The sequence below is a fragment of the Microtus ochrogaster genome, chromosome 4 (genome assembly GCF_000317375.1).
Source record: "Microtus ochrogaster isolate Prairie Vole_2 chromosome 4, MicOch1.0, whole genome shotgun sequence".
In the NCBI taxonomy this organism is placed as follows: domain Eukaryota; kingdom Metazoa; phylum Chordata; class Mammalia; order Rodentia; family Cricetidae; genus Microtus; species Microtus ochrogaster.
The window spans coordinates 28,184,716-28,197,153 of NC_022011.1; the positions used below are offsets into that span (position 1 = coordinate 28,184,716).

Below are 12,438 nucleotides of genomic sequence, written 5' to 3' on the forward strand. Positions count from 1 at the left end.
CACACACACACACACACACACACACACACACACACACACACACACACACACACACACACCACTGACCCAGCCTACAGGCTTCAGACCATGAGCTACCATGGACGGAACACGTGGTCAGCCCAGGGCCCTCTGCATCTCCCCTTGTTCACATGGGTATTGGGCTCCAAAAACTAGGGCCTCAAGGCAGAGGCTGGTAATTGGCTTATTAACCTGACTGCAGTGGTGGCATCCCCTGGACTGCCCAGAACCCAGACCACACCTTGGCCTCTCATGACGCTGGCTTGCTGTGCCCTTGTCATGATGGACAGCAGAGCAGGTCTTCTGCATGTCTTCCACTGCCATCTCCCCCTGCGCTGCGGGACCTCCCAGCAGCCACCCAGCGGATGCCATGAGGCCCTGTGAGCCTGTTTGCTGTGGTTGTCACCTGTTTCCAGGAGCCTGTGACAGGCACCCTGCCCCAGCGTGCATCCCGACGTGTTTTCAAAGGGTGTAATTTCTATCAGCTTCAATTAGAGCTATTTTTATTTTGTCGCTCTGAAGAACCTCCCTGTGGTTCAACTGCCATTTCTCACTGTTACACTCCTGGCAAAGGAGAGAAGAAAAATTAATAGTCTCCTGATCACTTTGCTGACGGCTGTCAGCGCTTGATGAACTGACTTCCCCGGGTGGGCGCTCTGTATGTTCCGCCGTGATTATGTCATGGGCATGGGGGAGTAGGGCCCAGATGGGGCCTTTGGCAAACCCTTAGGCCCCACTCTCCCAAATCCTTAGCACCTGCCAGGTGTGCCCCAATCCCTGGTCTCTGTATTAACCTGGTGCACTAGGGCTGGCGTCTGTAGTCTCTCTGCCATGTGTAGTTATATGGATTGCTAACCGTCACTGAACCGCGTCTGGATGGGAACCATGCCCAGAGTCCACTCCTAGTAAGAACTCTGCAGTTGACCCGGGAAAGCAGAGAAAATATCCTGCAGAGAAACCCAGAAGTGGGATGCAGCAGATAAGGCAAGGCACACACTCTCGGGACAGAGGGAACATCCTTCCTCTTGGCCTAGAGGGAGGAGGGACTGTATAGTGAAGGAAGCCGAGGGCGAGAAAGCAGCCTCCCTATCTCTCGCTCAGCTTGCTCAGCTTCTAGAATACAGAGTCTGGGGACACTGGAGCAAACAGCTTAGCTTCCCTGAGGAGCCCAGCAGCGCCAGTCACTGACCTCTGATATCAAGAGACCTTGAGCTCTGTCTGATGAGAAAAACAAGACCCCGAAGGGCACATCCTGTGGGATCCCGTTTGCACAGCCTGCTGGGAATAAAGGAAACAGCAGAAGGGACGCTGTGGCAGTTGGATGTTCCGGGTCTTCCCTGGGCGAAGGCTTGGAGCCCTCGGAAGGGAGGAAACCGTGGCGAATTGAGCAAGCGTGCACAGTCAAAGCCAGACCTGAAGGTCTGCGCCGAATCTGTGGGTTGCCTTTGTCATGCCCCATGTGACAGGTGCTGTAGGCTGTGTGCTACAGCTGTGGGGAGGACTGAAGGGCACGCAGGGTGGATCTGCCCCGTCACTCACACCTGAAACTCACGCACCAGCAAAAGTTCAATTTCAAAAAGGCCAAAACCAGGACTGAGGAGTTGACTCAGTAAGTACGTACACGAGAACCTCTGCCGTGCAAATGCAAGGCTCTGAATTGCGATTAAAAATAATAATTATAATAAATCACCCGCCTGCAACCTCTGTGTGGGGGGGAGGTCGGAGGACGGCTGGAGATTGCTGGCTGTCAGCTGAGCTCCAGGTTCAGTGAGAGACCTCGTCTCCAGGGAGTAAGGTGGAGAGCTGTACAGCAGGATGCTTGACGTCTAGCTGGCCTGTGCCTATGGGTGCATACTACACACACAAAGAGACATGCACGTGTACACACACACACACACACACACGCACGCACGCACGCACGCACGCAGAGAGAGAGAGAGAGAGAGTTAGATCACATATCTCTGTGACTCAGAGGCCTCCAGGGTAAAGGAGACCTTTCATTCTTGTCCTGTAGCTTCCCTGACTTCCTCCTGACAAGGCCCTGTTACAGGGCCTTTGTTCTGGCAGTTCCCTTGGCCTGAAACACTGCTCTCCAGCCCTGCAAAAAGCCTTTCTGTGACTCGGCTTTGCTTCTTCCCTGAGGTGTCCTGGGGATGCTGGGCTAGACCCTGACTGCTCAGAGGAGGAGGATGGTCTGAGGTAGCAGATCTGATGCCCCTTATGGTCCTTGGATGTGGTGGATGGGGCAGTGCCCAGTTCTACTCAGGAGAGGACCTAGGGTCTGGGAGATCTTACTGAGGAAGAGGTTGGGACTTTGGGGATAAGGGATAGGGACATTGGGGGGTAGAGGCTTGTGATGGTGACTGACAGATAAACTATGTACCCTTCCCCAGCACCCCGTACCCAGTTTGGGCTGCCTGGGAACCTGGTCCACAAGCCTGGTCAGGCCATTCTTTGGAGCCATGGCAGGGACAGTAGCTTAGAAAACAGTATGGCAGGAAGGACTGGCCAACCCTGGGCAGTGTGCCCATGACCCTCACATCTGTGCTGGTTCACTCCATGGAGACCTTACTTGGCCAGTCTCCCTCATGGCCACCCAGGTGGCTGACGCCTGCTCATTCCGCAGACATGGAAGCCAGAGCCCAGAGAGGTGCAGTCACTTGACTGTGGGTGGGGTGTTCACAGCTACTGGCCAACTCTCTGTTGAGTTCCTGCAGGACTGCGTTCTCATGGCCAGGTGTGGGGGGGACAAGCAGGTGGGTGCACCAGGCAGCTTTAGAGTGAGTCTATCCTCCTACAGCCCGTTGGGGCACACCCTGCAGATTTAGGTACCCCAGAGGCTGTAGGGGCCCCACCATCATTACAGCTTCTCCCTGTGGGGCTTCTGCCCTTGCCGAGGCCAGGCCACCCTTACACAGACCGCTTATCCTCCACATCCTGTTCTTCTACTGCCTGTCTCCCCCTCCCTCCTTCAGACTGACCAGCAAACAAAATACCGCGGTGCCCATTCGCACTCATAGTGGAAGATTTGGCCCTGCTGGCCTGTCTGCTCTGTGAGGTTAGGGATCGTTAGCTGTTTCATTGACTGCTGTATCTATCCCAAGTACAATATCGGACACATAGTAGGTGCTAATAAAATGGGTGGGAGATGGATGGGTGGATGGGTGGATTTGTGAGTGGGTGAGTGAGTGGGTAGGCGGATGAATTGAAGGATAGTTTAGATGGGTAGATGTGTAGGTGGATAGATGAACGGATGGACGGAAGGACGGACGAATGGATGGATGAATTTATGAGTGGGTGAGAGAGTGGGTGGATGGGTGGGTGGATTGAAGGACAGTTTGGATGGGTAGGTGGGTGGATGGATGGATGGATGGATGCGTGGATGCATGGGAGCGTGGGTGTGTGGGTGGGTGGATATATCAGTGGATGGACAAAAGGAGAGTGGCATGTGATAGAGAACCACTTCGGGCTGCTCACATGGCTCTTGGATCAAAGCATTGGCAGTGGACGGTGTTTGAGAAAGCTCTCCTGTCTCAGATGTGGTGGGGCTTTAGGGGACTGTATGAGCAGAGCCCAGCAGTGGATGATGGACAGTGGGGACCTCTAGGAGTGGAAGATGGGCCCCTAGGAGAGACAAGGAGTTGGGCTCCTGTCTGAGTGTCTGGCTGCTTCTTCCCTTAGCCTTAACTGTGGCCTTCCAAAGAATGACTGCTCCCTCCCTTTCTCAGACACCGGGACCAGGCTGGGTGAGCTGCCTGATTTCTGCGTATCCCAGACTCATTTCCCTATCTAAATCATGGCATGGTCCCACTCCCTGCCAGACTACCTGGCAGAATCGCTGCACAGTTCCCTGCCCTGGTTCTGTGCACACTGTCGTTCCTTTGTCCAGGCGCTTAGATGACTACAAAACATGAAAGCAGAGACAAGAATCTCCCATCTTTTCTGGTGTGCCCTTTGTCTCCTTGACCTTCTGTCGTCCCCAAGACTGGTGGGTTTGGGGACTCCTCCTCCAGCCTGTCAGTGATGGGGAAGAGACCCCCAGCTGTGCTCCTTGCCAAGTGGGTGTCTGCGCCCACCGCAGCCCCAGCCGGAGCTGCAGCCGGAGCGCCCCTAATTGCCAGCACAGATGTGGAAGCCACCAGCCTCCCCTGTGCGTTCGGCTGTGCCGTGTGCTTAATTAGCCCCTGATTACTCATTTGCTGGGTGCCGTGTGTATTCCATATCTAATAACTTTCCAATTACGCCTGGCCGCTGCGCTCGCACTAACCCTTTAGCTGTCTGCTGGTCGGGGACTGTGCGCGCGGCAGTGCTGTGCTCTGGGCTGAAGCCTCCCCCCCCCCCTTTAGTGCAGGATCTGGAGTTCTCTGCCTACATTATGGAGCCATCAGAGGGAATCAAGGGCATCAGATGATGCTTCTGAGCCTCTGACATGCCATCTTGCAAGTCCCACTGGAGCTGGGCGAAGCGAGTGCAGTTTCTAATGATGATGCAGCCTGGGGGGGGGGGGTGGGCAAAGGGAGTGGGGCTCCTGGGGGCGGAGCTGGCTTCTTCCTTCCTTCCCGCTATCATTGGCAGCTGGTACTGGTCCTGTGACCTGTATGCCCCTGGCAGGTCTTTGGAGGCTGGCTGGTGCCCTATGAAGTAGAAGGAGCAACCTTCCTTCCCACCCTTGACTTATTTTCTGTGTGTGGCTTCTCGTGGGCTGCGGGAGGGTGGCACGGGATTCTCTGGTGCCATCGGTGCTGCCACCTGCCCCTCACTCCTCCACCGTAATTCTCGGCTCCACGGCTAAGCTTCCTGGCCTTGCTCGAGAGGTAAACCAGCATCCTGATGATGGCAATCCCCCTGCCCCACCCCTACCCTGTTGCCTACAATGCACAACCTTAGTCCTGCCTGATGGGGCATGGGCTCTACTGGCATTTTTGCACCTGACAGTATACAATCCCTTCTGAATTTGTGGCTCAGACCTTAGATATCTAAGTGTCCTCGGGGAGGTGGGCTGAAGTCTGTGCCTCAGTTTCCCCTACTGCAGGTGAGTAGTGGGATTGGTTAAATGAGCTCAGACAGGCACATCCTCAAGTTCATGACCTCCCCCATGCCTATGCTCTGGACTGTCAAAATGGGCCTGGTTATGGACTACCAGCACTGCCTAGCGTGGGAACAGCTAAGTCCTTAAACTCCTCCGTCCCTCTTGGAAGCAGTACCATGTTGGCACTTCCAGGCTGTAGAGGAAGTGAAGCCACACTACTGAGATCTCCCAGCAGGGGAGAGTTGCTGAGTCCTGGCCCCAGGCAGGCTGAGAGATACATACGAGCCTGGAACCAGGGGGAAGAACAGTCCCTCTAACAGCTAGTGCTAGACCCCAGTGTCTCGCTTGGCAGCCTCCAGGCTGCTGCAGGGCCTCAGCTTGAAGCCTGTTCTTAGAGATGCATGGCTGGTTTGCTAGACAAGGGGGGACAGGAAGACGGATGCTAACCGAGAAAGGGTGACATGAGAGGTCCCACGTGACAACTCCATTAATGTAAAATGTCCCCAGTAGGAGAGCGCATAAAGGCAGCGTGGGGCACTGGCTATAGAAGCTGAGAGAGCCTGGGTGAGACAGGGAGCGACTGCCCTGGGGGCTGGGAAGTCAGAGAAAGATTGACCTTTAGGAGTGTGGGGGAGATGGAAGAAGGCTCCAAAGATGATGTCCCCAGAGTTAACTGGACAAAATGTTCTAAAATGGGTTGTGGAGACAACCCCACAACTCCACAAATTTACAAAAAGCCGTTAACTGGGACTATTTATTTATATTGCATGCATTTAGTGTGTGGAGACACATGTATATGCCACTGTGTGCATGCATTTAGTGTGTGGAGACACACATATGTGCCACCGTGTGCATGCATTTAGTGTGTGGGGACACACGTATGTACCACCGTGTGCATGCATGTAGTGTGTGGGGACACTGGGGACACTGGGGACACACGTATGTGCCACTGTGTGCTTGGATTTAGTGTGTGGGGACACACGTATGTGCCACCGTGTGCATGCATGTAGTGTGTGGGGACACATGTATGTGCCACCGTGTGCTTGCATTTAGTGTGTGGGGACACATGTATGTGCCACTGTGTGCTTGCATTTAGTGTGTGGGGACACACGTATGTGCCACCGTGTGCATGCATGTAGTGTATGGGGACACACGTATGTGCCACCGTGTGCATGCATGTAGTGTATGGAGACACACGTATGTGTCTCTCTCTCTGCTGTGGGTACTAGAGATTGAACTCGGGTCATCAGTTTTGACAGCAAGCAGCTCTACCTGCTGAGCCATCTCACCAGCCCCAGAGCTGCATGATTGAAATACTTGCTACTGAATTAATCTGGGTTCAATCCCTGACATTGGAAAAAAAGATAGTAGATAAACTGTATAATATATGAAGTGTATTTCAATAAAACTTAAGATAATAGAGATTTCCAATTTAGAGAGACCTTGTGAGCTGATAAAAATTAGTTAAATAGAATTGGGTCCTGATAGAACATAAATCCATATGCACACACATGCACAGTATGCACACAAAGGCATACACACACACATAGGCATACACACACACATACTCACACAGGCATGCACCCATGCACTAGCATGCACACCCCCACGCATGCACACACATGTCCTTCTCCTTTTGAACAGGAATACAGTGTCTGCCTCTTTCCTCCCCTCCTGACATTATCTGGCATGGCATCCTCAAAAACCACCTGAATTCCCTGGAGAAAGCATGGTGATGTGGGTGTCCATGAGGGATATGGATGGCAGACTGTGAACCCCTTTTTATTTTGGAGAGACATAGAAATATCCTTCTTGGCCTCTGGCCACCAGCTGGCCAATACTAACTCAATGGTTGCTGCCCATGGAGGTTCCGGGGACCATGACCTTTATCCAGCCAACCATTCAAAGCCAGGTATGCCCCGTGTGTGGCTCTGTAATGCCGTGATTGCCAGGATCCTCTGGAAAGGGAACTGAGGACAATAGTACAGGCACAGCTAGCTTTATACCCAAAATAATTACACGGAAACTGTATTCTTTTAATCACTGTCTGACCCATTAGTTTTAGCCTCTTATTGGCTAGCTCTTACATATTGATCTAACCCATTTTTATTAATCTGTGTAGCCCACAAGCTGGCTTACCAGGAATGATCTTAACCTGCATCTGCCTGGAGTGGGACAATCATGGCAACTCCCCGACTCAACTTCTTTCTCCCAGCAATCTGTTTTGTTTTCTCCGCCTACCTAAGGGTTGGCCTATGAAATGGGCCTAGGCAGTTTCTTTATTAATAAGAAATCATTCCCACATCAGCTGATGTTCCTCAACAAAGAGAATGCAACCTTTAAAGGTAGCACCAGATGCTTGCAGAAGCCCCTGAGATGCAAGAAGGGACAAGCGTCCTTCAGCCTGGCTCCTGCTGACTCTGAGTAAGGCCGTCTTCTGCATCCTTGCTGCTGAGCACCTTCATGTGGGTTATGGTCTTGCCCTGTGGGGTGGTTTGTGGCCCCTTAAGAAAGGGCTGATGTCTGTCATAGCCTCTTTGTCACAGTAACACATAGTAGGTCTAACACACAGTAGGGCTGCCGCTTGGGTCTTAGTTCCAGATGTAGTCAAGTTGACAACCAAGAATAACCATCGCATACAGATAATGTTGATGGGTGGATGGACAGATGGATGGATGAATAGATGGGTGGATGGATGACTAGATGGATGTTGGGTGGATGGGTGGACAGATGGACTTGTAGATGGGTCAGTGGGTAGAGGAACAGATAGAGCCAGGCTGGGCCCAATCACATGGTTCTTGATATGACATCCCCCATGTCCAGGCTGCTGTCCTTCCCTACCAAACCCTACTCCCCTTGAAGGCCATGTTCAGATTCTACCTGCTCCAGGAAGCTCTCCTGGATCTTCCCCCTCCTGGGGAGTCCTCCCACCCAACCCTTGAAGTGCCATCCCCACCCTCTGTCTCTGCCTATGACTCCTGACTCCTATCTGCTGCTCTCTGTTTAAAAGCCTCATCCCCCAGTTGCTTCATAGCTGACTGAGGTCACAGCCAACTTCAAAGCCCCAATTACTGTGCAAGTTCAGACAGGTTGCTGTGCCAATTTGCTGGCAAGGGGGCAGCTGGAAGGTTCACCGTGTAAGTCTGTATAAAGGCTTGGACTGGTGTCAGCACATAATAGGTACTCAGCAAAGAGCCTTCCTTCCCCTTGTGTGCTAGACTCGGTACCAGTTCCCATTCTATACCCACAGCCCCTTCCTGGGGTGCCACAGTATGCCCAGTCTTTGCCCCAGCAAGACCCTGCTGGTTCTTCTACTCCAGGAGAAAAAGCAGGTCACAGGTAGGCAACAAGCCTGGGGTGTTCGCAACCCTCCGCCTCCTTCCAGCCTGTCCTCAGAGGCCATCACAAGGACATTGCCTGATTTGACCCATAAGCCCTCGCTGGAAGCAGGAATCCCTGGCTGGCGGCATAGCCTTCTGCCACCCCCTCATGGATGTGGCAACACTGTATCTGTCTTTCTCTAGTTTCACCCTGATAGAATTTTCCATGGTGATTTAGGACAAGGTTGTGAAGTAGCCAAGCCCCTACAGGGGCTATGTAGAGCTTGGGGGGGGGGGTCCCTGCCACCCCATTGGACTCACCCCCGGTCCCAAGGAGAAAATGAATGAATGAAGAAAAGTGATATGCATGGCCCAGCGTGCTTCCTCCTGGCTCAGGCCGTATGCCTGCCCTGGGCTTGGGGGTAGGGATGGGGGCGTGCAGCTGGGCAGTGTCTCCATATGGATCCTGTAAATTAAAACATTCCAGGAAACAGCGCAGTAAATTCATCCGCCTCTTGCCTGCAGGGCTGGTGGGGGCGAAGCTCGCCTCAGGAACTCCGAACATCCGTCTCACTTAGTGTGCTACTCCTACGGAACTAAGCCCTGGGGAAAAAAAATTAAAAAAATAACTGGATGAACAGAAAATGACTTCTCACCAGCCCTGTGCTCTCAGTGGGGAAGAAGAGGGGCCACCAGCCTGGGGCTGGCTCCCTGTGCCCCAAATTGCCTGCTGGGAGCTGAGCTGGCCCCAGCTACCCACCTAGACCCGGGAATCCCCCTGGCCTGTGCTGACCCCTTGCCACCTCAGTCTCCTTTTTCAAGGCCCCTTTTTGAAACCTCAGGTTTCCCCAGCCTTGGAAGGGGTGTGGGACCACTAGAATAGTCAAGGTCACAGGCAGAAGGAAGTGTGTGTGGTAGGTAGGAAGAGGGTTAGAAGGGAGACAGCCAGGTACTGTGGTATGGGGGGTCGGGGCCACTTCTGTCTGGGGGTGAGAAGGTTCTAGAGATGGATACAGTGATGTGGGACGGTACTATGGTAATTTGTGAATTCTGTGCTGGGTACATGGTTCCACAACTTACATCCATTCAGAAGAGGGTCAGTGAAATAGCTCAGCCAAGAGGGGTGCTTGCTGGCAGCCTGATGACCTGAGTTTGACCCCTGGAATCCACACAGCAGGAGAGAACCAACGCCCATATATTGGGCTCTGATTTTTGAGCCTAACTCAAGCAAGTTTGGTGTCCTGGTGGGGACTAGATGCCTGTGTACAGATGGATGTCTCTGCAGAGACTGTCGATTCCACAGAGGTGTAGGGTGTCTGGTCCCCAAGGTTACCTATCATTCATGTGTTCCTCTGACTCCATGATGCAGAACCATTGTGTCAGGAGGTGAGGCCAGGCAGACTTGTGGTGTAAAGAGGAAGACACCAGGCAATAGCTCCCCCCCTCTTCCATGAAAGATTCTGAAGATGGAGTCCATGGGTTCCTGAGCCCTCTCCACTCATTCTGTGGCATGGGGAACCTCACCCATACCTGAAAAGCAGTCACAGCAGAACCTAGAATGGATGCTGTATAGTCTCTGGTCTCAAGGAGACTGGTCCCCAGAGGACTTGGGGAAGTGACATCCCCACTAACATATGGGGTGCAGCTGAGATAGCCAACCCAGCTTCCGAAGCTGAACACCAGGGTCCTGTGGTGAACTGCACAATGGCATATAGATGTCCCCAGGGACAGGCTGCATAAGGTTGGACCCTGGTGCATGTCCCACAACTTTCTCTTAGACACCAGGGTGCCTACCAAAAGCTAGGACCTTCTATGTCAGAATATCAAGAGATGGACACATAGTGTTACAGTATCCATTATCTTGTATCCTGGGGTCCATGGCTAAGCAATGAGGGTACAGGCTGTCTTCACTGTCTGAAGCCAGCTCAGCTGGACTGCTGACCACAGAGGTCAGGCCACAGTAAGGAAGGAATAGCAAGATAGCCCAAGGCCTCTTTCCTTCCTGGCTCATTTGTCCCCTTCTTTCCTTATAGGTCACCTCTGCCCCTCTGGAGACACCTGCAATTGTCCATGCTCCTGCATCAGAGCCTGAGCTACAGCCGGTGCCCCCCACAGATAGTCTATCCAGGGGCACCAGGACCACCCAGGAGCTGCGGCCAGTGCCAAGCCAGCAGAGTAGCCGGGACAGCTGGGATGGAGACGGAGCAGACCTCATAGCCACAGGTAGCGTCATGTTTTGCGTCTCTACATGTAGACTGGGCCTGAGCCAGCCCCTGGGCTGTGGCTCTGGAGCTCTGCTGGGGTACTGAGGTCAGAGCTGGTTCTACCTCACACTCTTGGTGCTATAGGGCTCGAGTCTGCTTGTTGGGATTTGGAATTTTCACTTCACGGTCTGTGGTGAATTTACCCGTGCACTGACTGATCGTTCTTGCCCGTAAACGCCGTCACAGTAAACATGAGCCTGCAGGTTGTTTCTGGGGAAGGTGGGTATGAGTGCCAACCATGCTAGGCACTTGTGAAGACTTCCCTAGTGCTGGGCCAGTAGGCATGAGGATGTCCATGCCGGGGCTTCCTAGCTTGATGCCCGTATACTCCTCTCTTGTCGTTCAGTGGCTTTCGAGGGAGCTGTGGCCAGGGTGGCTCTCCCGATCCCATGGATCTCTTGTGGAGTCTTAGGACCTTTTCTGTAGGTTCTGAGGACACAGTGGACATTTGTATTCTTGTAGCCTCTTCTTAACTTCCTGGAGAGCCACACCAGACCATGCGAGACTCTCTGGAGCAGGCTGTAGTAGAGAGAACCCGTGGGAGCCTGATCCATGCTGTCCCTGGGGAGGAGTAGAAACTCAAGGACCAGCCTCGCCACCAAGGGGGTAGAGACCAGTAGCATGGCTTGCTAGAAAATGGTAGGAGCTGGGGCTGGGTCAGGTGACAGGCAAGCCAGAGGTGATGTGGCACACGTGTTTGCACCACCGCAGGCCCAAGCTTTGATCTGGAGTGTTCATCATGCAGTTCGTCCTCTGCAGACTTCATTTCCTCTGTGAAATTGACTCAGTTCCCAGATGGACCCAACAGACCAGGTGCTTATGCCTTGGGGACCTGGGAGGCTTCAGACACTGGCAGGTACGGGCAGGGTAGCCAGACAGCAAAGGAAGGGGGTGCAGGGCAGATACTGCCAGAGATTGGCACCCTCTTAACCCCTACACGTGCATATTCATCCAGCATGCTCCGAGCCTTGCATCTGTGAGATGTCATGGCGAGGGGTGGGCCTGGCTTCTACAGCAGGCCTGGCTTCCACACCAAGGGAAAGGTTTGTTGTGTATAAGCCTCAGAGCTTAGTCAGCCCTGCTGGCTTCCCTGAGTCAATAGGCAGAATGGCTTGCTTATGTGGGCAGCATCTTCCTTAGCTTCGCCGGCCTGCGCTTTGGAAACTGGGGTGCTCTGATTTTGCATGAGCCCTCCGAGGTCCAAAACATACCTTTGTGGATTGGGTCTTGAAAGCCTACTTGTCTCTGCCTTGCCTACCCATCCTTCCAGGTAAAGTCTACCCTGAGGTGTGTCTGCAGGGCCCGACAATGTCCCTGGTGAGGCCACAGTCCCCAGGGCAGGCCAGCCCCTCATCATGGAGTTCTATAGGAGAGCTGGGCTGCTGTGTGGGGAGAGGTGCGCCTGCTTTGGGCTGAGGGACCTTCAGCAAATCTTGTCTCCCAAGCTGAGTTCCAAGTGAGATATGCCTGGTGGCTGGTGGTCCATGGGTTCTGTGACACCTAAGCAAGCAGAGGCTTGTGTGTTTGTGTTTGTGCATGCCATTTCACGTCAATACTGTGCAGTGGGCTCAGGGAGGCGGCGGCACTCATCCCTCTCACATGGCAGTGGTAGGGTACTGGGATTTGAACCCTGTGTCCGGCTCCTACAATCTGCTTCCCTGTATCCCCAGCAGTATGAATTCTGACCCAGAAAGTTCCAGGTCACAAGTTTTGGGAGTGACATTTCAGTTTCTAGTATGAAGCCCTGTTTTGGAGCCCTTGGTGATAGGCCTTGTCATGTTTGAGTCCTTGACAGAGAGTGACTTTT

General features: G+C 53.3%; 1 protein-coding gene across 3 annotated transcripts in view; it reads left to right on the forward strand.

The window, feature by feature from the left end:
- The window catches only part of Gse1 (Gse1 coiled-coil protein), a 340,677-nt gene that overhangs the window by 112,255 nt on the left and 215,984 nt on the right, over positions 1-12,438 (forward strand). For all 3 annotated transcript variants that reach the window (XM_026778660.1, XM_026778661.1, XM_026778662.1), the window contains exon 2: positions 10,401-10,590. In XM_026778660.1, coding sequence (XP_026634461.1) covers positions 10,401-10,590 — 190 coding nt within the window. The remainder of the gene's footprint in view (positions 1-10,400; positions 10,591-12,438) is intronic.